The following is a 25691-nucleotide window of genomic DNA, read 5'->3' as shown; positions in this document are numbered from 1 at the left end:
ACAAGGACCCCTAAAATAGATTCCCATTTATCGATTATAGCTCCATCTTCAACACTATACTACTGTCCAAATTCACCTTAAATTCCTGGACCAAGGAATCAGCAACCCCTCTCTGCCATTGGATTCTCGATTTTCTGAGCCACAGACCACAATTAGTGAGGATAGGTGATAACATAACCTCTGTTATCATTCTCAAAACTGGTGGCCCGCAAGGACGTGTTCTCTGTCCCCTACTATAGTCCCTATGCATTCATGACAATAGGGTATTAATTTGGCATTAACACTATCTCCAGGTTGGCAAATGGCATTGCTGTGCTGGGCCGGAGTCCTTTTAAAGCAGATGGGTCCTAGACCTTGGTAGTGAGGGGTTATAGTTATAAAAAAACTCCAACCAGCTGTTCCACACAAGTTTTAAGAATGTAGCTGAGTGCACCATCAGGACCACACTCTCTCTGAGGGTTCACCTTGTGAAGGATTTTCTGACACCAGCCTCGGTGACTGAGATAATAATGTCATCTGGGTCTGTGGGGGTTCGAGAAGGTGCATCCACGTTCTCCCTTTCAAAGGCAGCATAGGTCCATCCATATTCTCCCTTTCGAAGGCAACCTAGAATGCTTGAGCTCACCCAGAAGTGATGAACACACTGCTCCGCACATTTCCTTATGAAGTCAACAAAATAGAGAGAGTACAGAGGAGATTTACTAGAATGTTGCCTGGGTTTCAGCAACTAAGTTACAGAGAAAGGTTGAACAAGTTAGGGCTTTATTCTTTGGAGAGCAGAATGTTAAGGGGGGACTTGATAGAGGTTTTTAAAATGATGAGAGGGATAGACAGAGTTGACGTGGATAAGCTTTTCCCACTGAGAGTAGGGAAGATTCAAACAAGGGGACATGACTTGAAAATTAAGGGACAGAAGTTTAGGGGTAACATGAGGGGCAACTTCTTTACTCAGAGAGTGGTGGCTGTGTGGAATGAGCTTCCAGTGAAGGTGGTGGAGGCAGGTTCGTTTTTATCATTTAAAAATAAATTGGATGGTTATATGGACGGGAAAGGAATGGAGGGTTATGGTCTGAGTGCAGGTATATGGGACTAGGGGAGATTACGTGTTCGGCACGGACTAGAAGGGTCGGGATGGCCTGTTTCCGTGCTGTCATTGTTATATGGTTATATGGTTATGTCAAACAAAATGGAAAAAATCTAAAATCAATTGAAATTTACTTTTAAAAATTAAAGCTTTGAAGACTTAAAAGTGAAAAGTCATGAATTATTGCTACTACAGTTTAAAAGCCATGCTCACTGAGATGCAGTAAACATTTTTAATCTATGGATCATATTTAGCACCCACTTAATATGTGATTCTTTGGACTTGAACATCATTAATGTGTGGCAGCTGATCATATACTTTTGCTCTTTCAGACAGACACTTCAGGAAATGAAAACTCAAAAACAAAAAATGATTCCTTACTGGAAAATCTGATGAAAATAAAGGTAGATGCTTATTTAATTATTTTTGCACAAATGAGCTATGAATCTCATATATCTAAGGAAGTATTTGAAAATTAATACTTATTTGGCATTATAAACTAAACTATTCGTTAAAATAGTGATTCACTTCATGATTAAAAATCCAAAAGTAGTTACATTTTTTTTTTTAATGGTGGTCACAGTGGCACAGCGGTAGAGTTGCTGCCTTACAGCGAATGCAGCGCCGGAGACCCGGGTTTGATCCTGACTACGTGTTCTGTCTTTCCGTGACCTGTGTGGGTTTTCGCCGAGATTTTCGGTTTCCTCACACACTCCAAAGATGTACAGGTTTGTATCTTAATTGGCTTGGTAAATGTAAAAATTGTTCCTAGTGGGTGTAGGATAGTGTTATTGTGCGGGGATTGTTGGTCAGCGTGGACTCGGTGGGCCGAAGGGCCTGTTTCTGCGCTGTATCTCTAAATTAAACTAAACTAAAAGAGCATGGTTGGTTATCACAAATGTGCATTTGTATGGAACCACATTCCTCTACTCCTGTATCACCTACGATACCTGGGATAAATGTATGTAGTTTTACCATTACTGACACAAGACCAAATGTAACTTCTTTTCCTCTTTTGAAAAAAGATGTGATATTTGAAATCCCACATTTGCTAGGTAATTCACCCATATGCAAGGAAGATTGAAGGATTGATCAGAGGATCGTGTTTTTCCATTCTAGTTTCCTATATTAGATTAATGACGGAGACATGATATGGATTGATGACTTGTTCATGTTAAGTGATAATGATTTATGTATTATCTCTTGGCCACTAATATTATCCAAGTCACCATCTCAAGTGCGTTATTCTTCAACCGAAACATTAATTTCATTCTGCTCCTTTGGAAAGACTATTCATTAAGTACTTTAGCTATCTACGTTCTTTATCTTCACAGAACGATTTTCCTTTTTGTCTTTACACTGCATACTTGTTGTTTTAATTATAGTTTTTAGTTTAGTTTATTTTAGTTTAATTTAATTCAGTTTAGAGATGCAGCAAGAAAACAGGATCTTGGTCCCACTATATACACACTGACCATCCGACTTGTTCTGGTCTACTCACAATGTGGCTTCCTCCCCATCAGAGAAACCAAGTGTAGATTAGAAGACCATTTCACACCACATGTGCTTTCTGTGTGCAACAGCCACCTCGCATTTCTACTTGCATGTCATTTCAACTATCCTTTGCAATCCCACACTCACCTGTCTGACCTTGGCCTTTTCTCACACTCCCTTGTCCACCTAGTTGTTTTTCTCCCATTTTTTCTCCCATTGTTTGTCTTTTGTTTCCCATTCCCCTCGCCCACTTAGTTCCATATGCACATCATCCCCTTCCCATAGCGTTCCACCTACCACCTTACAACCTCTGGTCCACCCCTCTCTAGCACTGTTATATACTGACAATTTTTCCCCTTCTCTTCCCTCTCTGTCCTGATGGAGGATCTTGACCCAAAATGTCGACAAACTTATTTTCCTCCACAGATGCTGCTTAGAACCAACCATTCATCATTTGAAGCTGAATTCATTTTTGTAAGCAATAGAAACAATAAGGCATGTTTTTATTTTGCAGAGCATCAACAGCTCTTTACAGATCTTGGTCTATAGATTAGACTTTTCACAATGCACTGTCTCAAACAGCAGAGAGCATGTTAGATCTGCACTGACTGAAATTGTGAGAGGTACGTGACAAATCATCGAATTCTGAACACCATTCAGACCTTATCCATGACCACATAAACCGCCCCCAACTTAACAATGCCAATTCATCCTACTGAACAATCGCACACTGCTCTAATTGGACACATATTATGTTATGGTAATTCAACTTATCTCAAGAGTCAAGAATGTTTAATTGTCATATGTACCAACAACAGAACAATAAAATTCTTACTTGCAGCAGCTTAACATGCCTGTGAACTCAACAACACAGATAACAATCAAAATTCAATAAATCAATAACCATAACATACATGCAAAAAAGCAAAGTCCATATAGTGCAAACAAGGACATGGTCCTGTTCTATTGTTAAATTATACAGTTGTGTAATGTTCAAGACCCTCATGGGTGCTGGGAAGAAGCTACGCTTGAACCTGGGGGTCATGGTTCTCGGGCTCCTCTCCCTACTTCCTAGTGGTGGTAACGAAATGAGAGGGTGGCCAGGGTGGTGTATGTCTTTGATGATTAAAGAAATGTTATGCTTTCTGGTAAGTTTCACCCTGTACCCCTGGATCCAGGCAGTTTTCCACCAATACAATACAATACAAGCACAATAGATATCAATGTTAATAAAAAATATTATTTTTATCTTAGTATGTTACCGTATGTTCAGAGTTTAGAATAATTTTGCTCTGTTGATTTTTCTTATTGGCAGCTGTGACCATGAATGAGGTTCCAATTGTTGGCTGTGATGCCAATTACTTTTTGGACAGTTTACCATTGTATTATCAAACAGGCACCTCAGATAAAGAAAGGTATCTAAATATAACATTCTTAAACTGCAATAACGTTATTGTTTCTCTATAAAGAAGGATAAATTGGCTATTTGAAAAATTTGAAAAATTGCAAATTTAGTCAGTTTCTTTAAATGCGCATTTTGTAACTATATGTACAGTATTATAAAAGGGAGACATTTATTTTCTATGAATCACTCAGAAACTTGCTTTTTTAAAAAATGGAAAAAATTGTTGGCCTAGAAATTGGATTGCACATTTGTTGCCTCCATCTTGCTTTAGCTTCTTGCTGTTGAAACCCTGGACATATCCTGGCAAATTACAGACTCAATAATTCCAATACTATCCTGGGCATCCTCTAAAATCAGTTCAAAGCTTGCTGTCTTTATCCCATTGTACATAGTTTTAAGTGAGCCTGCTTGCTTGATATGTGGCACTGTTAATTTAGCTGAAAAGCTTGCATATGACTGTTAGATGACAACTCCATTTTAGTTGAAAGTCTGTTTTATCCCTTCTATTACATCTCGCTCACATCATTTCGTTAATCCTGAACTAGATTCACACTTGGAAATGTCAAATTAAAAATGTTTAATTATGTTCTATCTAAATCCTCACACTTGCCTATTGCAATATTGCAACAATTTCCTTGCACATCTTTCCCCTTCATTCTTCCTTCAAACCTACAGCACCTGTCCAACTTCGTTAATTTTTCAAAACCCTCCTTAAGTACAGGTATGACCAAGACTTTGGTTACACTTCCTACACAGTGAAGAACTATTTTTCTCGAGTATAAACAAATAATAAAAATATACAGTTTGGGACTGGACAAAAAAAAATCCTTCTTATAAGTAGCCAGTAATTCTAAAGGACAGGCACCCTTTAAAATGTTCTTAATGTACTACACCTACCGTCCCATCTTCAAATCATTAAGGGCGGCACAGTGGTGCAGCGGTACGGTGATGTCTGTATGGAGTTGCATGTTCTCCCTGTGGTCGAGTGCGTTTTCATTGGATGCTCCGGCTTCCTCCAGATTCCAAAGGTTTGCATTTTAATTACCATCTGTAAATTGTCCCTGGAGGGTAAGGTCAAACTACCGTACAGGTGATCGCTGGTCAGTGTGGATTCAATGTGCCGTTTCTACGCTTTATCTCGAAACTAAACTAGTTATCTTCTCTGTCTAGTTATTCCCCAGCATTAATCACACTACTGAATTATTGGCTCCTACTTAGCTTGTGGGTTTTTATTTGCAAGTACTTCACTGAATTTCAGGCAAATACATTTATGGATTAGTATGGAATTTGAAGTATTTTAACATTTTATTTAATATTTTCAGTACCTCTTCACCAATGGAAGATGGGGTTAAACTTCAGCATGTTGAACAACCGAATGAAGTCAAACTTCCCACAGCATCTGGTCTTACATCCTATCAAACTGTATTGCAGAAGTTTTCAAACCAATTTGCAGCAGAGAGGGATTCCTTTTTGTACGGCACGTTCCCCAGTGGCTTTCTTTGGAGCACAGCTACAGCCTCATTTAAAATCGAAGGAGGTTGGGCTGAACAGGGGAAAGGAGAAAGTATTTGGGACAAGTTTGCTCACGAGGGAAAGATAGAAAGAAACCAAACTGCAGATGTTGCCTGCGACAGTTTCAATAAAATTGATTATGATGTTTATTTGATGAGAGGTTTACGAGTTAACACTTACAAGTTTTCCCTGTCATGGCCGAGAATTTTTCCAACCGGCTATCGTGCCAAACTGAACCAAGATGGAGTGGACTATTACAATAAATTAATTGATAGTCTTCTGGAGTCCAATATTCAACCGATGGTGACACTATATCACTGGGATCTTCCTCAGTCTTTGCAAGATATTGGTGGTTGGCAGAATGAAAGTGTAATAGATATTTTTGCTGACTATGCAGATTTTTGTTTCGCCACCTTTGGAGACCGTGTGAAATACTGGATCACATTTAATGAGCCCTGGGTTGTTAGTTATGCTGGATATGGCACAGGGCAGCATGCACCTGGAATCAGTGATCTAAATACTGCAGTCTACAAGGTTGGCCACGGCATAATCAAAGCCCATGCCAAAGCTTGGCACATGTATGACAAAAACTACCGTTCTCGACAACATGGTCAATTAGGAATAGCATTAAATTCAGACTGGGTCGAGCCTTCCACTCAAAATCCAACAGAAGTTTCAACAGCTGATCGTTACCTGCAATTTATGCTGGGCTGGTTTGCTCATCCCATCTTCGTTAATGGTGATTATCCGGCAGCCTTAAAAAAACAGATAGAAAAATATAATCAGGAATGCTCATCACTTCCTGTCCAACTGCCATCGTTTACGGAAAAGGAGAAAAATTACATTAATGGAACTTCAGATTTCTTTGGCCTCAGTCACTATACCTCTCGACTGATCAATTCTACCACAAATAACACATGTGCTTCAAACTACAATCGTATTGGGGATTTTTCCCCGCATGTACACCCATCATGGCCACCGACTGCATCTCCATGGATATATATCGTTCCATGGGGACTGCGACGGCTGTTAAATTTTGTTAGACATGAATATATAGGTACAAATATTCCAATTTATATAACAGGACATGGAGTACCAACTGATGGCAATGATTTTATAAATGATACCTTAAGAACAGAGACATCTGCTGCCTACATTAATGAGGCATTGAAGGGTAAGTTTGTTATCGTTACAGTTGTAGAAATTCTTGTCAAAATAAGGGTAATCATTTTTGAAATCTATACATAGATTATCTGTCTGATCCAAAACATTCTTTGTTTGAAGAAGGGTGTCGACCCGAAACATCACCTATTCCTTGTCTCCATAGATGCTGCCTGACACGTTTAATTACTCCAGCATTTTGTGTCTAACCTTCAGCATCTGCAGTCCCTTCCTGATCATTAATATTGTTCTCCTTTCCACAAATGTTTCCTTAAATGCTATTTCCTGCACTTTCTGTTTTTTATTACAAATTGCAGATACTGTCTTTATGATTTTGGTATTGTTGATATATCAATGGATACTATTGACACTAATTATAAATGTAAGTTAAACAAAATAAGCTAAACTGTGTGATATTTTGATTAAGGATCTCATACTTTTACTTGGGTTAAGTACAAATAAATTACCAAAGTTAATCTCATTTTAATTGTGCAGTAAATCTCAATTTTTTCCTCAATCAACACCTCCCTTTCACTGGTTTGTATATTCCAATGGTTTGCTGCTTCCAATGGCTACAACCTTACAACCATAAATTTCAGTCTCAGCTCATTGCATGTTGCAAGGCAATCAGATGGAAATCACAGCCATCATAACACACGTACTTCTGGCTGTGCCAGGAATCAATCAGCCTTCCCAAGGTGACAATGGCAAAACAAACTGGTGTTGACTTTTAAAATGATGGCCCAATACTTCTTTGTTACATGTAGTTACTTAAAAGCATGACTAACATCATCTTCCTTTCTCTCCCCAACCACCTCAAACCAGCTTTCATTTTGGATGGGATTGATGTAAGAGCATTTACACAATGGTCACTAATGGACAACTTTGAAGGTCCACAAGGATACAGCCATAGATTTGGACTTCATTATGTGAATTTTGAAGATTCCAACCGACCTAGAACTCCAAAGGAATCTGCATATTTTTACACACAGATCATTGAGAATAATGGCTTTGTTAACAGTTCCTCGAACAATTCAGTTCAGAGCCTCACTCTCAACAAGATTAAAAGGCTGACAGATTTACCAGCATCAGAAGTGCCATCAAAGGCTAAAGTTGTCTGGGAAAAGTTTTCAAATCAGGATGAAATGGAAAGGGACAACTTTTTACATGACACCTTCTCAGAAGAATTTGGATGGGGTGTCTCCACTTCAGCGTACCAAATTGAAGGAGGGTGGAATGCTGATGGAAAAGGACCTAGTATATGGGACAATTTCACCCATAATCTTAACATCCAGAATGGTGATATTACATGTGACAGTTACAATAAAATTGATGAAGATCTTTATATGCTTCGAGCATTGAGGGTTAAAAACTACCATTTTTCTGTTTCATGGTCTCGAATTTTCCCCAATGGGAGACAGGAGTCATTGAATCCTTTGGGGGTTGATTATTACAATAAACTGATCAACAATCTTCTTGCAAGCAACATAACACCAATGGTAACACTTTACCACTGGGATATCCCTCAAGCACTTCAAGATATTGGAGGCTGGGAGAATGAAGAACTGATTGACTTATTTAATGCATTTGCTGATTACTGTTTCATAACATTTGGAGATAGAGTTAAGTTCTGGATAACATTTAGTGAGCCCTCTGTGTTTAGCTGGAAAGGATATGGTACAGGTGCCTTTCCCCCTTCTTTAAAAAAGCCCGGTGATCTTCCATACAGAGTGGCACACGTGTTGTTGAAGGCTCACGCCAAGGTTTTTCACACCTATGATGATAAATATAGGAGCACGCAAAAGGGCTTAATTTCTATTAGCCTTAATGCAGATTGGGTGGAACCAAAGGTAACTAATGACCTCAGAGACGTGGCTGCAGCTGATCGCTACTTGCAGTTTACGCTGGGCTGGTTCGCGCATCCGATTTTTAAAAATGGTGATTATCCTGAGGCGATGAAATGGGCGGTTGGAAACAAGAGTGAATTGCAACACCTACCAACATCACGCCTTCCTCAATTTACAGAGAAGGAAAAAACTTATATCCGTGGTTCTGCAGATGTTTTGTGCATCAATACGTACACCACAAAGATTGTTAGTCATCAGATCAACAAACTTAAAACCTTTTCTTATGAACACGACAGGGACACAGACGAACAATTTGACCAGAGTTGGCCAACTACATCTGACAAGAATTTTAGGGCTGTAGCCTGGGGCCTGAGGAGACTACTGAACTGGATCAAAGAAGAATATAATAATCCTCCCATTTATGTAACGGAAAATGGAGTAGCTACTAAATCATCTTCGAGTGTGGACGATACAGATAGGATATTCTACTACAAGACATACATCAACGAAGCACTGAAAGGTTATTTTGTTTCTGTTTTTCTGCCAGATGCAGTAATGGATGTCTTTGTACTTATGGCATTTAGAACATTTGGACAAATTCTAACTTTTAAATTAATTGTTTCCATTGCTGTCTCTTAGCTGTCTAACGAAATCATATAGGAATGGTCTGGAATTTTCCAATTACTTTTCTAAATACTCTGATTCATTCAAAATATTTTGCAATTTTAAATACAATCCTATCATGTGGACCTTGTGGCTAAGGGGATCAGGGGGTATGGAGAGAAGGCAGGTACGGGATACTGAGTTGGATGATCAGCCATGATCATATTGAATGGCGGTGCAGGCTCGAAGGGCCGAATGGCCTACTCCTGCACCTAATTTCTATCCTATCATATATTTTTACCAATTTTCTTTAATTTAGATAGGATCCAACAATATACAAATTATGGGACCATAAAGCACACAAAATCCTTGAAAAGATGAGATACATCAGAGCACAATTATGGATTGGTGAAATTAGAAAATACCTTTTAAAAATATTTCCCTGGCATTAATTGATGTACTAAATGTCCAATAAGAATAATGTTTTTGAAGTATCTGGAAATTAACTACTTTTTCTTCAAAATTATGTGCAGCTTACAAGTTGGACCATGTTAATCTTAAAGGCTATGCTGCCAGATCCCTCATGGACAGCTTTGAATGGGTCAATGAATACAGTTTACAATTTGGACTACATCATGTAAACTTCAAAGATCCTAACAGGCAAAGAACTCCCAAGCGATCAGCGCACTATTATGCAGAAATAATTAATGACAATGGTTTCCCAAGACAGAAAGATGATGAATTTCTTCATGGTGAATTTCCAAAGAACTTTGCTTGGAGTGCTGCCACTGCTGCCTATCAGGTTAGTCATTAAGTCTGATGAATAGCTTTTGGTGAAGAATATAGTTCTTTAACTAAAAATGTGATATGACGATAAAGTAGAATTACACTTTCATGCCTGATGTTAATTGCTTTCTTTTTTTACATTTTCTATTGAAATAGTGTGGTACAATTTGATAACTAAATTGCAAGAACTATAATTCTATTAATAGAAAAAATCTTAATAAAAAATGAATACAATTATCTATTATATCTGCTTCCTCCTAAAATGGCTCATTTTTATTATCTATCAGTAAATCCAGTTTATTTTCATCTATTACATCGAAATGTTTTTGTTTAATAATTATTTTCTAAGAGACAGTAACTTTACAGCGTTCTTACCAAATCGATGCATTGGCTGTTTACATCATGGATAGCTTTGACAGTCTCCAGTTAGAACAACTATTTGGCTTAGTTTAATAACACTGAAGATATTTGTGACAGAATAGTTACCCAATGGTGAGCAGAGAATTTCTTTAATTCTGATGGTGGTTGCAATCTGGAGCACAATTGTGTAGCGGTGGTGAAGCGACACAACATTTAAATAAAGACACAAAATGCTGGAGTAACTCAGCGGGGACAGTGATACCAAACTGCCAGATTCTAAGATATTAGCTGAGGCTCTATAAGGCGCTGGTCAGGCTGCATTTCGAGTACTGTGGGCCCCATATCTGAGGAGCCATATCTGGCTCTGGAGAGAGTCCAGAGGAGGTTTACAAGAATGATCCCAGGAATGGGTGGGTTAGTATATGATGAGCGTTTGACACCACTAGGCCTCTACTCGCTGGAGTTTAGAAGGTTGAGGGGGGGGGCCTCATTGAAACTTACAGAATAATGAAAGGCATAGATAGAGTGGATGTGGAAAGGATGTTTCCACTGGTGGGAGAGTCTAGGACCAGAGGTCATATCCTCGGAATAAAAGGGCGCTCTTTTAGAAAGGAGGTGAGGAGGAACCTCTTTAGTCAGAGGGCAGTTAATCTGTGAAACTCATTGCCACAGAGGGCTGTGGTGTCCGTCAGTGGATATTTTTAAGAGATGGACAAATTATTGATTAGAACGGGTGTCAAGGGAGAAGACAGGAAAAGAGGTTAGGAGGCAGAGATCATCCATGATCGAATGATGGAGTCAACTCGATGGGCGGAATGGCCTAATTCTACTCCTATAAGTTGTGAACGCGATATCCTTCTATATTAATCTTGGTTCTTTAGAAATGAAGTATAAGAGTATCCTTCACAGCTGCTGGCAAAGCCTCTGGTAATAGTTTGGATATAAGATTTGGTGGAATTCTGCTATTGCTTTGGCAATTACACGTAGCTAGTGAAATACTGAAAGCTAATTGATATCCTCACCTGCAGAAACAAGGAACTGAAGGTGCTGCAAAAAAACACCTGCTGAAGTAACTCAGCAGGTCAAGCAACATCTATGGACAACATGGATAGGTGACATTTTGTGTTGGGACCCTTCTTCAGATGCAATACTCCAGCATTTTAAGTTGTTTTGTGATATCCTCACCTACTTGGCATCCTTGTTTCTGATCCTTTCCCATTCAAAACCATTTTCCCACAAGAAGTGTAGATTCCATCTTGATTTTTATTTAAGGTGCAATTTAAAACAATCCTTTAAAACAAGTAACATTTGTTTCCCTGCCTATAAATTGAATACATCCATATTCTGTCGTTAGTTGGCAGGTAATATTGGGGTGATAATTTTTAGAAATTAATATTTAATAGGAAATAGTGGAGACGGCTATAAGACCATCCCACATTATGTGGGCAAAACCACTTTCATCAATAATATTATACAATTACATGCATGTCACAACTTCAGATAACAGAAATTCAACCTTACTAAATTCTCAAATCACTATATTCAAAAATAGGATACGGAATAAAAATTTGCTCCCACAAACATTACATCAATGCATTGCATTTTTACTGTTATCCAACTAACTACAGATTGAAGGAGCTTGGAGAGCTGATGGCAAAGGACTTAGCATATGGGACACATTTTCTCATACTCCATTGAAAGTTGGTAACAGCGATACAGGAGATATAGCATGTGACAGCTATCACAAGATTGAAGAGGATGTGGCTATTCTCAAAGAACTGAAAGTCAACCATTACCGTTTCTCCCTATCATGGCCTCGCATTCTCCCTGATGGAACCACACGTTTTGTTAATGAGGTTGGATTGAACTACTATATAAAGTTTATTGATGCTCTCCTTAAAGCTAACATCAAGCCCCAGGTAAGCACTACTAATTAACAAGACCATTTTTACTGACTTGTGAAAAATGGAACTACACATCCATCATTTGTGGACATCAAAACGAAACAATTGCTTCATTTTTGACCTATACAGTTTGATATTTTTATTGTAAAATCTTTCATGTTGGAATATAAAATAAAGGAGATTTCTACTCAGCTGAAAATGAATGTAAAACAGAAAGTTGCCAGGCATCAGCTATTTAAGGCAAACAGAATTTGAGCCATTCAAACTAGGATAAATAACATCAGGTTTAAATTTAGACTTTCTTGAATGAGCAAACTTGGTGCAAGTCATCTCAGTACCCATGGATAAGTGAAGAGTACACAACTAAAGTGTACATGTGCATGGATTATGTACAAGAACTACAGCAGAATTACCTGCCAACTATTACCATCTAGACTCACAAATCTAGGCAAAGGTTCTGATTTGGGGCAAAGGTAACAAACACTTTTAAACTACAGCCCAAATGGCAAATAAAATCACAGAGACATGAATACCAGATGAAAAGTGAGGAACATTTATTGATTTTTGAGATTAATCAAATTTTTGCTATTATAAAAAATAAATAGAATTTAGCCATTGATTGCTGGAATAGTGCTAAATTTGGGTAATGATACATCTGTGCATTTTTCTTAGGAATGAATGGACATTTATGTGAAAATGCAAATGGTTAATTCCTAGTAAATGTCCCAATTGTTGCTAATATCATTGTATACAAGATAATGGAAAGAAAAGCTATTTTAAAATTTCAGTTCTTGAAATGTCGCAATTGCCTTTAATACACAGATAGACACAAAAGGCTGGAATAACTCAGCAGGACAGGCAGAATCTCTGGAGAGAAGGAATGGGTGACATTCTGGGTTGAGACCCTTCTTCTCAGAGCCTGGTTTCAGTAAAATACAATAATCCTAATAGTTATTAAATCTACTGATGTAAGCAGCTTATTCAATTGAAGACCGAAAGAGGGTGCAGATGCTGGAATATTGAGCAAAAAGAAAAAAAAAACTGCTAGAGGAGCTCGACGGGGCAAGCAGCATCTGTGGAGGCAAATGGACAGGCATCATTTTAGATCAAGACCCTTCAATGTTTTGAAGGAGAGACGTGACTCAATGCACATCTGTCCATTTCCTCTACAGGTGCTGTAGAGGTCCCGTCGAGACCCTCCAGCTGTTTTTTTTTTTTTTTAACAAAAATACAGTAAGTATTTTATTTGTGTAGTTTGAAAGAATGTGGTAATTATTTTCTGCCGACTCATGCCGTCAAAATATTAGGAACATTTTTTTGTGCAGTGATGTTACAGTATAAAATGTAATTTTAGAAGATCGTGAACCCATTATCAGAAAAATATTAAAGTCAACCATGCTCAATCCAATATTTACTTCTTTATCTGCTTGTCATCAACAGGTTACACTTTATCACTGGGATTTGCCTCAAGCACTCCAAGATGTTGGTGGCTGGGAGAATAGCAGCACAATTGACCGCTTTGTAGAGTATGCTCATTTCTGTTTTCAGAAATTAGGTGACAAGGTGAAGTTCTGGATAACCCTAAATGAGCCTTACAATACAGCACTTCTTGGTTATGGCTATGGTACCGCTGCACCAGGTAGTGTATATATAAACACACACATATGCATACTATTGCTTAAACTCCATTTTCATTTTTGCTGGAAAATTTAAATATAACCATTAATTTTCTCAAACAATCTTTTCTTTCTTGAAATTTCTTGTTTCCATTTCATGTCAATAATCCACAATATCATAAACTCAGTTGTGTGGAATCCCTAATAATCCCTAATAATAAAGTTTAGACTAGTGCGACATTGCAGCTAGCAAGCTAGTAAAACATGATTACAGGATTGTTTATAGTATTTATCTCTTTCAGGTATTAGCTTCTACTTGTATAATATAGATTAATTTGGAAGATAAATTATCGTTAATTCCAGTTTAAGATTAGTTAACCATTCTAACATCAGCCTCCCACTTATAGAAGGGTAGACTATCGTTATGGAATCCTTAGCTTGATCAAGCTTGCTACAGTGATGTTCTGCAGAACTCCTAATTGGTTGTTTGTTTATCATACAACAAATGAAATTATGTTTTGATCCAAGCTTTCCATATTAAATGTAGCAGGTAAAATTTATGAGTTCTTACTATTTGAAGTAGTTTTCAAACATGGTGTTGATCTGCGATTTTCTGCAATGACAGACACATTTCTGCACAGGATTAGTGGATTGAAAGTACTGAGCTGGGAGATGTTACTTCTGTGGATGTGCTTCATGCGGATGACCTTCCAGTAATTAGCGGTATTTATGTAATTGTCCAGAGCAGTTATAATGGGTACACTGACAGGTGGAAAAGAATAAAAACAAAATCTAGATCATTAAGCTACGAGATTCAGATTCCCATGTCAGCTCCAATTTCCAGACCCAATAATTAAATATTTTAGTTCATTTCTCCAACAGAAGAATAGATGCAATGAGATAGTGCACCTAATGAATGAAAATTCTGTTAATGATCTCATCACATCACAGTTTTTGTATATATAACTACATCATCATCACACACAATGAAAGGATTTTATAATGGGAATGCAATATATTCTGCTTTTATAATCCAGCTCTTTGACGTCAACAGGAGGGCAAGATACAACCGTTACCAGACATTCTCAGTTACTTCAAGCAGCCAAGGATTAATTTATATCCCAATTATGTTTAAAAATATGAAATTATTTTAATTTAGTAAGCCATTCTTTCTTATGTTTGCAGGAATTGGTACAAGATTGGGCACGGCTCCTTATGTTGTTGCTCACAATCTAATCAAAGCCCACGCTGAAGTTTGGCATTTGTACAATGAAACATACAGGTCACAACAGCATGGTCTGATCTCCATAACAATAAACTCTGACTGGGTTGAACCACGGAATCCATACAAACAAGAAGATGTTGATGCAGCAAATAGACATTTAATGGTAAGAAAGAAAATGTTGTATTAGTTTGCATCTTATTTGGGTAAATAAGCTTAGAAACACAGAAAACATAGAAAAATAGGTGCAGGAGTAGGCTATTCGGCCCTTCGAGCCAACACCGCCATTCAATATGATCATGGCTGATCATTGAAAATCAGTGCCCCATCCCAGCTATTTCCCCATATCCCTTGATTTCTTTAGCCATAAGAGCTAAATCTAACTCTTGACTGAATTAAGAGAGGAGGAAGTAAACAATCTTTGTCTGGCCATAATCGCTGTTAAGCAATGGATCATGTGTATGGATAAGATGCAACTTCTTGCACTGCAATTGTCTTCAAACACATAGGAGCCCCTGCATCTACAATTCCTGTCAACTCACTGTCATCCAAAGAATACTACATCCTCGACAGGAGAGATTAGAAACCCACATGAAACACAATGTATATCAAACCATCACACAAACCAACCTCCCTTCCATGGACTCCATCTACTTCACGTTGCCTCTGCAAGGCCACCAATATAATCAAAGATCAGTCTCACCTCGGTCACTCCTTCTTCTCCCCTCTCCCATCAGGCAAAAGGTACAGGCGTTTGAAATCGCATACCTCCAGATTCAGGACAGTTTCTTCCCAACTGCTATTGGGCAACTGAATGGTCCTCTCATCAACTAGAATGCGGTCCTGACCTCCCATCTACCTCACTGGAAACCTGAACTAGCTTGAAATGGACTTTGTTTTGCACTAAATGTTGTACTCTTTATCCTTTTTCTGTGAACTGTAGAGGCTTGATTCTAATCATGTATAGTCTTTTCTTTGACTGGATAGCATGCACACAACAGCTCTTCACTTACCTTGATACATTTGACAATATTAAATTAAACTAAACTAAACACAGAGTCTACGTCAGGAAGATCAAATTGAATGTAACAAATTTATGGCCAATTTTGATACAGAAGGCAAAAACATGGGATCATGTCGGAAAACTGTGATAGAAAAATATTGACAAAAACCTAGAAACATTACTTTAAAAATTTTCCAACAATAATTGATATCTGAAGGAAAAAGATGTTGCACTTTTTTTCCCCTTCAATTCCGTTATGCAATGTGGGTGATGCTGGAAAGACCAGCATTGCCAAAAGGTGGCAGTAAATGCCCCACTGAATGACTGAAACCTGTAAAATGGAGGTTACTAGAATTTCTTCAATTTTTCTCAATTCAAATAACATATTAGCTTCCCTATTTACATAATAATCTTTTGTGAATCATTCAGCAGAAGCCCGTTTTCTCTGCATTGCATAGGTTTGTAAATCCTTAACATGTTGATAATATGATCATTGTTATCCTGACAGAATAAACTCCATCGTTTCACGCAGTATATTTAATTTCCCAAATCTTTGTCCCCTTACTTCAACTTTCTACACCCTTTTGTGGCCTCCTTTCATATTTTTCACAATCAATTTCCCCACTTATTTTTGGCTTGTAAGCAAAAAAACTCCAGTGCCTTACATCTAAGTCATATATATAAATCGTAAAATGTCGAGGCCCCAGGACAAATCCATGTGGCACACCAGTTGTTGCATCTTACCAACCAGAAAGTGATTCATTTATGGCTACTGATTTCCACCCCCTTTACCATGAGCTTTTTTTTCTGTAATAATCTTTGATGTGGTACCTTACCAAAGATGTACACTGTGTTTCCTTTATCCACAGCACATTCTCTTCAAAGAATATTAATAAAACGTGATTTCCTCACCACAAAATCACATTAACTATGTCTGATTTTTCTAAATGCCTCATTATAACATCTTTAGTCATAGCTTCTAACAATTCCCCCATGACAGATGTTAATTTAACTGGCATGTAGAGTGTTAGATATAGCTCTTAGGGCTCGTGGAAATGGGGGGGTGAAAGCAGGAATGGGGCACTGATTTTGGATGATCAGCCATGACCATATTATATGGCGGGGCTGGCTCAAAGAGCCGAATGGCCTACTCCTGCACCTATTTTCTATGTAGTATCCTGCTTTCTATCTTTATGTGTTAAAGGGGTCACATTTGCTATTTTCTATGGAATCTAGGGTATTTTTTTGACAATTTAACCCACCACATGAGCTTTCTCCCAAGCTAATTCTTTAAAACTCTAGAGAATAGAATCCAGCAACTCACCACTTTCAACTATTTGCTCAGTACCAACTTAACCAGCTATTGTAATTTTCTTGAGCTTCCCCATTCCTTCCAATTCCTGATTGACATCTATTTCTGGGATGTTACTTACATCTTATTCATGCTGAATTTTCAACATTGGCCACCCTCTTACTTTTTACTATTAATTTTCCAGACACAATCCTATAAACCTTTGGTGAGTCTGCATCTGTGATATAGTTTACGTTTTGGGATTCTGTTTTAAAATGGATATACTGCTCTTAGAAGGAATGCAGCAACGAATGATTAGACTAACTCCAGGTATTGCTGGGTTGCTGTGCAAGGAGAGATTGGCCCAAAAGGGGCCTGCATTATCTTTAGAAAAATCTCATCAAAATAAAATTCTTACAGGCTAATTACTGGGAGGATGTTCCCCTCACTGAGGAATTGACAACCAGTGATCAGTCACCAAATAAGTTGGCCATTTAGAACTGAGATGAAGAAAAACAATCACATTAGGGGTGGTAGATCATTGGACTCCTTTAGTCAACAAGGGAATCATGATAAAAGGATTGAGCAGGAAAATAGTGCTGTGGCAGGTCATTCAATGTCTTGGTCAATGGTAGAGCAGACCTGAACTACCAAAAGGCTGACTACCACTGATTTCTCATGTTCTATTGGATCAATGCTCACTATGTTCTTTCCTTTTTTAAATAGCTCAGAAACTTCAACTATTTTTAGTTTTATTTCTGCTAGCTATAGCTGAAATTCTAATCTTTCCTTTCTTATTATCCTTTTAGTCTTTTATTAATCTAATTTGCTGGTTTTTTAATATTCTGCCTTATTTCATACACCTATGTTTGCACAATTACACTCTTTATCATTACCTTTAAATTCTTTGGTCAACCACGGATGGTGGATATACTTAGAATTTTTCTTTTTTCATTGAAACATGCTCTACTCTGCATTCTGAAAGATTCCCTCAAATGCCAGCAAGCTCATCATCCAAGCTGCATTGTATTTTGGAAATGTACTCTAGCTTTCAATAATGTTTGAAATGCACGGTGGCACAGCGGTAGAGTAGCTGCTTTACAGCGCCAGAGATCCGGGTTCGATCCTGACTAAGGTGCTGTCTGTACGGAGTTTGTACATTCTTCCTGTGACCTACATAGCATTTTTTTCTGGGCTCTCCGGTTTCCTCTCACACTCCAAAGTCATACGGGTTTGTAGGGTAATTAGTTTGGAAAAAATCGTAAATTCCGCGCTGTATCTCTAAACCAAAAATGCATTGATGCGCACGAGTTGCACAGTTACTGCTGGCCGTACGAAGCAATTGTAATAATAAATGAAGCACATAGATTTTGTGCAATCTGCCTTACAAAGGATAGGCATGGAACAAATGCTGATTGTGATTTACAAACCAGTGTTCAAGAGCTACTGATTTAGCCCCCAAAGAATTTGGACTCGACCAAAGCATAATTTAATATTTTTCTCCCTTTAGTTTTATGGTGGATGGTTTGCATTTCCAATTTTTAAAAATGGTGACTACAATGAGGTAATGAAAACACGTGTGAGAAAGATGAGCTTGGCTCAAGGACTGACCAAGTCTCGGTAAGAAATAAGCATTTTCAATGATTAGTATTTAGTGTGTAATATGTAGCCAGATAATAGCATGTATTTCTTTGTTTACGTTAATTGCAGCTTTGTATTAAATTAATGCTGCCTTTGGAAAATCACTCAAATTCTGTAAATGCTTTAATGTTGTTATAAGAATTTATTGTTATTGCTGTAATTATACATTGAATCAATAACATGATTTTAATGCTAGTTTCAAAGAAGAAAAAAAACAAAAATTGCTTGGACAAAGATGCATAATGTCTAGAAATTCATTAGATTTCTAGCCTCATTGTACTACCTGTACCAGGAAATTTATTGGGTTATTTAACTTAGTTAATGGATACTGCCTATCAATTTGGAACAGTGAAAGACAATATATTGGCTCAGGTTGGGACACTCTTCAGATTACTCTCGAGATGCTACTTGATCCACTGAGTTACTCCAGCACTTTGAGCTCCAGAGATGCTGCCTGACCTGCTGAGTTACTCCTGCACTTTGGTGGAATTAGTCCGAAGAAGGGGCCTGACTCAAAACATGACCCAAAACCATGTCACTTTTCCATATTACTCCAGCACTTTGTGTCCTTTTGAGTAAACCAGCATTTGCTGTTCCTTGTTTCCATAATTTAGAACAGTTGTAGTTGTAGCATAAGTAAGTAAGTAATTTTAATTTATATAGCACTTTTAAATCAAATCACGTTGAAGCCAAAGTGCTTTACAGAGAATAAATCAGATTACTAAACATCCATAAACACCCATAATGACCCATTAGGCTACTTCTATCCAGGAAATTGTTTTATAACTTAGAGACAACAAAGTGTAAATGCCTTGGTTTCTGCTTTATTTGGTCAGAATCAACCATTTGTCTTCTCACATCATACTTCAGGTACCACCTGCTAGGCATCCTCTGGACATTCAAAGAAGAGGATCTCATTGAATTTATAGTATCGGTGCCACAGCAGCAACACCATAAAACTGCCAACAATTATAAAACTAGTACAATTATAAAGCAGAAACCAAGGCATTTACAACTTGTTACCTCTAAGTTATAAAACAATAGTCCAACCACCATTTTTCCTTAGAATTCTTTGGGAATAGATTAAGTAAGGAATAGCAATTGAAGAACGATAACGAGAGGAATTTCAAAATTACTTAAGTTGCCTGGATAACATCAGTTGATCATTGAACAAACTTAACTGGGCTACCTAAATATTCCTTTCTTGTCATACTTGTGGCCATCAATAGGACGTGGAACTTATTTGCCTACCTAAACAATCCAACAGTCAAACATGTTTTCATAGTAATTTAAAATCATAAATAAAACTATCTATCACAGTGAGATCTGAGAATTACTGGTGCAAGTGGCAACATTTTGCTAGAAAAATGTTTTGAGATTCTTAACTGCCTTCCAAATAATCTTCTCAGGCTCCCTGAATTCACAGAATCTGAAAAAAAGAAAATTAAAGGGACCTATGATTTTATGGGATTTAACCACTACACCACTGTGTTGGCTTTCAATGTCAATTTTGGAAATTTTATCCCGATGTATGATGCTGACAGGTAAGGTTTAAAAAATTATAGAAACAAGAACATAATACATTAGATTTAAATGTTAGTTAGATTGAGGTTATTTTATGATATCATCTCCAATTCCAACCCTCTGCCAGAAGGTCCAGATGAATCACAATCACAATAATACTTTATTAGCCAAGAATGTTTTGACATATACGAGGAATTTCACTTGGCATACATCTAAAAAGCAACGGAACACACAAAATACATTTTAACATAAGCATCCACCACAATGACTCCTCCACATTCCTCACTGTGATGGAAGGTGAAAAAAAGTTCAAATCTCTTCCCTTAGCTCTCCCGCAGTCAGGGGTCTTGAGCCCTCCATCGAGCCTTCCCCCTAATTTGAGGAAGGACATTCTTGCTATTGAGGGAGTGCAGCGTAGGTTTACAAGGTTAATTCCCGGGATGGCGGGACTGTCATATGCTGAGAGAATGGAGCAGCTGGGCTTGTACACTTTGGAGTTTAGAAGGATGAGAGGATATCGCATTGAAACATATAAGATTGTTATGGGTTTGGACACCCTAGATGCAGGAAACATGTTCCCGATGTTGGGGGAGTCCAGAACCAGGGGCCACAGTTTAAGAATAAGGAGTAAGTCATTTAGAACAGAGACGAGGAAACACGTTTTCTCACAGAGAGTGGTGAGTCTGTGGAATTCTCTGCCGCAGTGGGCGGTGGAGGTGGGTTCTCTGGATGCTTTCAAGAGAGAGCTATATATGGCTCTTAAAACTAGCGGAGTCAGGGGATATGGGGAGAAGGCAGGAACGGGGTACTGATTGGGGATGATCACATTGAATGGCGGTACTGGCTCGAAGGGCCGAATGGCCTACTCCTGCACCTATTGTCTATTGTCTATTGACGGGACGATCTCGACTCCCATAGCCATCGGCGTTTGGGCCCTCCGCATAGTATGAACTGTCCACACACAGTTATACTTATCTGGTGAACTTACAATTGGAGTCCCTCAGCAATCTATGCCCTCCTTCCTCCCTTTTATTTACACAAAGCTATTGCGAGACATGTGTTTTGTTGTCATACATACATCTATGATACTTCCCTCTGCCACCAGCACTTATGCCATCCATTTAACAACTATAATGGCAGTGGAAAATTAATAATAAACTGCTCTATCCTTCAATTCAAGAGACTAACACCATTACCACCAATATGATCACAAACTCCACCCATGAGTCATCAATTTCCTTAACGTGTTTTTAATCCTTAGCGATATATGCTTTCTCCATATGAAAAGCACAACAGTCAGCCTTTCTATTCTCCATTACTTTACCGCATCTTATTTCTGTAATATTTTCCAGCTTTACTTCCTTTTGAAAACTCTACAATCAATCAAATTGACCTCAGGGTTCCTCGACTTTAATAATGATTGCACTGCCTTCAAGAACATTATGATTTTCGATATTCTCTTCCTGAACTGCACTTTCACAACTCAAAATCCCAGTTTGTTGAATCTTTCAATGGGAATTCCTAACTTTTTTGATAGTTTAACTTGATTGCATTTTTGTATAGTATAATCAGATCTAGATAATGCATAGAGCAATCTTCCAGTCTGAAGAAGGGTCTTGACCCGAAATGTCACCCATTCCTTCTCTCCAGAGATGCTGCCTGTCCTGCTGAGTTACTCCAGCTTTTTGTATCTATCTTACCAACTGAAGATGTTATTAAGGTGGAAAAAGTGCAGAGAAGATATACGAGGATGTTGCCAGTTCATGAAGGGTTAAGCTATAGGGAGAGATTGGGCAGGTTAGGACTCTATTCTTTGGAGCTCAGGAGGCTGAGGGATGATCAATCTTATAGAGGTGCATCAGACCATGAGAGGGACGGGGTGAATGCACTGAGTTTTTACATAGGGTAGGGGAATCAAAAAACCAGAGGGCATAGGAGCTCAACAATCTTCTTTGAATTTACCATGCTGGTGCTTCAATGCATTGGGTTAGCTCAGTTCAGTGCAGCTGCATCAGGATATCCTCAGTTAATTCTATTTAAATGAACCCAGGGACTCATAAGAACTTCAACCACTTTTTCCTAGAAAACTTCAACCACTAGAAAAGTAGAAAGAACTGTAAAGTTTAAATTAGGTATATCCATCGCAGTATGTAACTATAAGTAGATTTAAAAATGGGCAAAAGTAGACTTCTCTTTGAACATTTTCTGTTAAAATTTTCTACTGTGTGAAATAATTCCTCCTTTTATTTCCAGAGGAACTGGGACAACCGTAGATCGCACCTGGCTTAGATCCGGGTCTTTCTGGCTGAAAGTAACTCCATGGGGTTATAGGAAAATTCTTAACTGGATCAAAAAAGAGTTCAACAATCCTCCGATTTATCTAACAGAAAATGGCATTTCAGAGCATGGAGATAAAGGGCTCAATGATGTCTGGAGAATCAATTATCATCGGAGTTACATAAATGAAGTTTTAAAAGGCATGGGCATTTATCTCCCTTTTTACATTTCCTGCTGATTTTGTAGACTTGCATTTTAATAACACCGACAAACGCACCTGCCAACAACATCCGCTTAAATGCAAGTGAAGTCTAAGTGGTAAACAGTTTAATATTATTTGCCACACAGGTACTGCTACACTACCTTCAATCCAGTCTTTAAGGCACACTTGCTGGAGTTTAGAAGGATGAGGGGCAATCTTATAGAAACATATAAAATTATAAAAGGACTGCTGGACAAGCTAGATGCAGGAAACAAATTCCCAATGTTGGGCAAGTCCAGAACCAGGGGGCCACAGTCTTAGAATAAAGGGAGGTCATTTAAGACTGAGGTGAGAAAAAACTTTTTCACCCAGAGAGTTGTGAATTTATGGAATTCCCTGCCACAGAGAGCAGTGGAGGCCAAGTCACTGGATGTATTTAAGAGAGAGTTAGATAGAGCTCTAGGGGCTAGTGGAGTCAAGGGGTATGGGGAGAAGGCAGGCACGGGTTATTGATAGGGGACGATCAGCCATGATCACAAAGAATGGCAGTGCTGGCTCGAAGGGCCGAATGGCCTCCTCCTGCACCTATTTTCTATGTTTCTTGCTAACTCTCGTAAACATTTTCAAATGTAAAGCCCTGCTCTTTGCACTGTTCACTGTTTTATCAACACATTACACATATTTAAACCAGATATTTGATATTAATATCAAATATATTAATGAAATAATTTAATATTGATATTTGAAGGACATCAATTCATGTCATCCATGCCTCAAATAAAAACCTTTAATAATACAAGATGTTACTGTCAATTCAAATTAAGCATTTAGATTTAAACCCAACTCACACCTATGCAGTAAAACTCTGATGTTACCTATGGGGTGAACAGATTTCTGGACTTTGCATGCTGCTCCAAGCAAAAACTCAAATACACTTTTATCATGTTACACAGGAGTATTGCAGGTGAATTATAGATGGTTTCGCCATACAGTCATAGGTGTCTAGAGTAGAGGAAGGGGCTGAGCACATAGGAGGACATTTTATTGCTGATCTACGCTGTTTCATGTCTACTGATAGACAATAGACAATAGGTGCAAGAGTAGGCCATTCGGCCCTTCAAGCCAGCACCGTCATTCAATGTGATCATGGCTGATCATCCACAATCAGTACCCCGTTTCTGCCGTCTCCCCATATCCCCTGACTCCACTATCTTTAAGAGCTCTATCTCTCTCTTGAATGCATCCAGTGAACCGGTCTCCATCGCCTTCTGTGGCAGAGAATTCAAGGATCCAATTGCAAAGGGGAGACTCTCTGTCACCCATTACTCTGGTACTCTGGTAATCAAACCATCATGTTGTTGTCGGCCAAAATAGTAAGATTAAACGAGAACCTACCAGTTTGAAGTTTGATCTTTATTTTATGAGGAGTTACGTCGAGGGACTACGTAAAGAAGGCTGTCCAGGCGCACGCACTTCAAACTTCAAAGCAGCGGTGTGAAATCACAGATGATATATACCGAAGCATAATAGTAAGCTACGTGATACAAACTTAACTTACCTTTGATCTTTATTAGGGTGGGAGCGGAGGGCACGTAGTCCCTCAACGTAACTCCTCATAAAATAAATATCAAACTTCAAACTGGTAAGTTCTCGTTTAATCTTACTATTTTACTTCGGAGTCACGTGAGTGACTACGTGAAGATTTTAAAGCTTCTGTGATTTCAGGCCGTAGATTCAATTCCGGCGTATCACTGCATTTAGATTGACTCTATGAGTGAAAAACAGTCAATAACATGCAACCATAACATTTGTTAATCAGTTAATGGTTTGTTTTATGATAAACATTATGTCCCATTTTAATCACTGGGAACATTTAATACTGAATCCAAACAGTACCACCAATTACACCAGGGTCTGCAATCTCTTTGTGGTAATATTTGAAAACATCCTTTCATTTGACCATCCTGCGGCCGTGAGGATATGGTCTATTGGAACGTCCTGGTGGAATAAGATTAAAATTTGTCAGTATCAATTCCTGAATCCAATAGCACCTTATTCAGCCATCTTGAAATTGTTTGTGTTGTCACTTTTTTGTGTGGTTATTTATGGTTGATAAATAATGCGGATTCTACACCTCTAAGGTGCTTGGTGGTCTCAATGTAGTGTTTCAAATATGTAACTACACCTAGTCTTTTCTGTAGGCTATACTGAAACCCAATTTACACCCCGAGACTCCTGGTCTGCTCTGTTTTAGCAGGTCATAGACATAGTATGTAATTTCCTCTGCTTTGTATTGTATTGTATTGTATTGTATTCAAATTTATTGTCATTGTCTCAATTTGAGACAACGAAATGAATTTCCCTTACAGGCAGTATCATTAAAAAAATCACAAAGAAATAATAAAAATAAATAATAAATAAATAATAAAACATATTAAAAATAAAATTGAAATTGAATTAAAATTTAAAAAAAAAAAAAAAATGCTGACATTCCCATTCTGTCTACTCGTAACTTGTGTAAAGTTTGTACTCTTTGGGCTGAGACTTAAGCCATTAACATGACTACTTTCATAGTGATTTTGTCTAAAGACAAATTTGAGATGGAACTCCAGTCCCTAAGTAGTGTGAGTACATCCCTTACATTCCAGATTTCCGTATATCTTGATCTGGAAGGTTTAGCATTAAAGATGCCCTTCATATATCTACAAATCAAGGGGTGTGATCCTAGAACTTGTTGTTCCGATGTTCTCGATAAATAT

General features: G+C 38.0%; 1 protein-coding gene across 2 annotated transcripts in view; it reads left to right on the top strand.

Annotated features, from left to right (window-relative positions):
• The first annotated feature begins 669 nt into the window (after positions 1 to 669).
• The window catches only part of LOC129699039 (lactase/phlorizin hydrolase-like), a 35459-nt gene continuing 10437 nt past the window's right edge, over positions 670 to 25691 (top strand). Inside the window, exons 1-11 of one of the 2 annotated variants that reach the window (XM_055638644.1) lie at positions 670 to 1488; positions 3093 to 3993; positions 5306 to 6669; positions 7482 to 9023; positions 9640 to 9908; positions 11881 to 12171; positions 13597 to 13795; positions 14958 to 15160; positions 18799 to 18908; positions 20339 to 20473; positions 22707 to 25389. In XM_055638644.1, the coding sequence (XP_055494619.1) occupies positions 3902 to 3993; positions 5306 to 6669; positions 7482 to 9023; positions 9640 to 9908; positions 11881 to 12171; positions 13597 to 13795; positions 14958 to 15160; positions 18799 to 18908; positions 20339 to 20473; positions 22707 to 22968 (4467 nt within the window). In that variant the 5' untranslated portion in view covers positions 670 to 1488; positions 3093 to 3901 and the 3' untranslated portion in view covers positions 22969 to 25389. Of the gene's footprint in view, positions 3994 to 5305; positions 6670 to 7481; positions 9024 to 9639; positions 9909 to 11880; positions 12172 to 13596; positions 13796 to 14957; positions 15161 to 18798; positions 18909 to 20338; positions 20474 to 22706; positions 25390 to 25691 lie in introns of those variants that run through there. The other variant, XM_055638645.1, reaches the window with a different exon arrangement.

This window comes from Leucoraja erinacea, chromosome 7 (assembly GCF_028641065.1).
Source record: "Leucoraja erinacea ecotype New England chromosome 7, Leri_hhj_1, whole genome shotgun sequence".
In the NCBI taxonomy this organism is placed as follows: domain Eukaryota; kingdom Metazoa; phylum Chordata; class Chondrichthyes; order Rajiformes; family Rajidae; genus Leucoraja; species Leucoraja erinaceus.
Note: the sequence above shows the minus strand (reverse complement) of the source record. Positions and strands in the feature narration are given on the sequence as shown.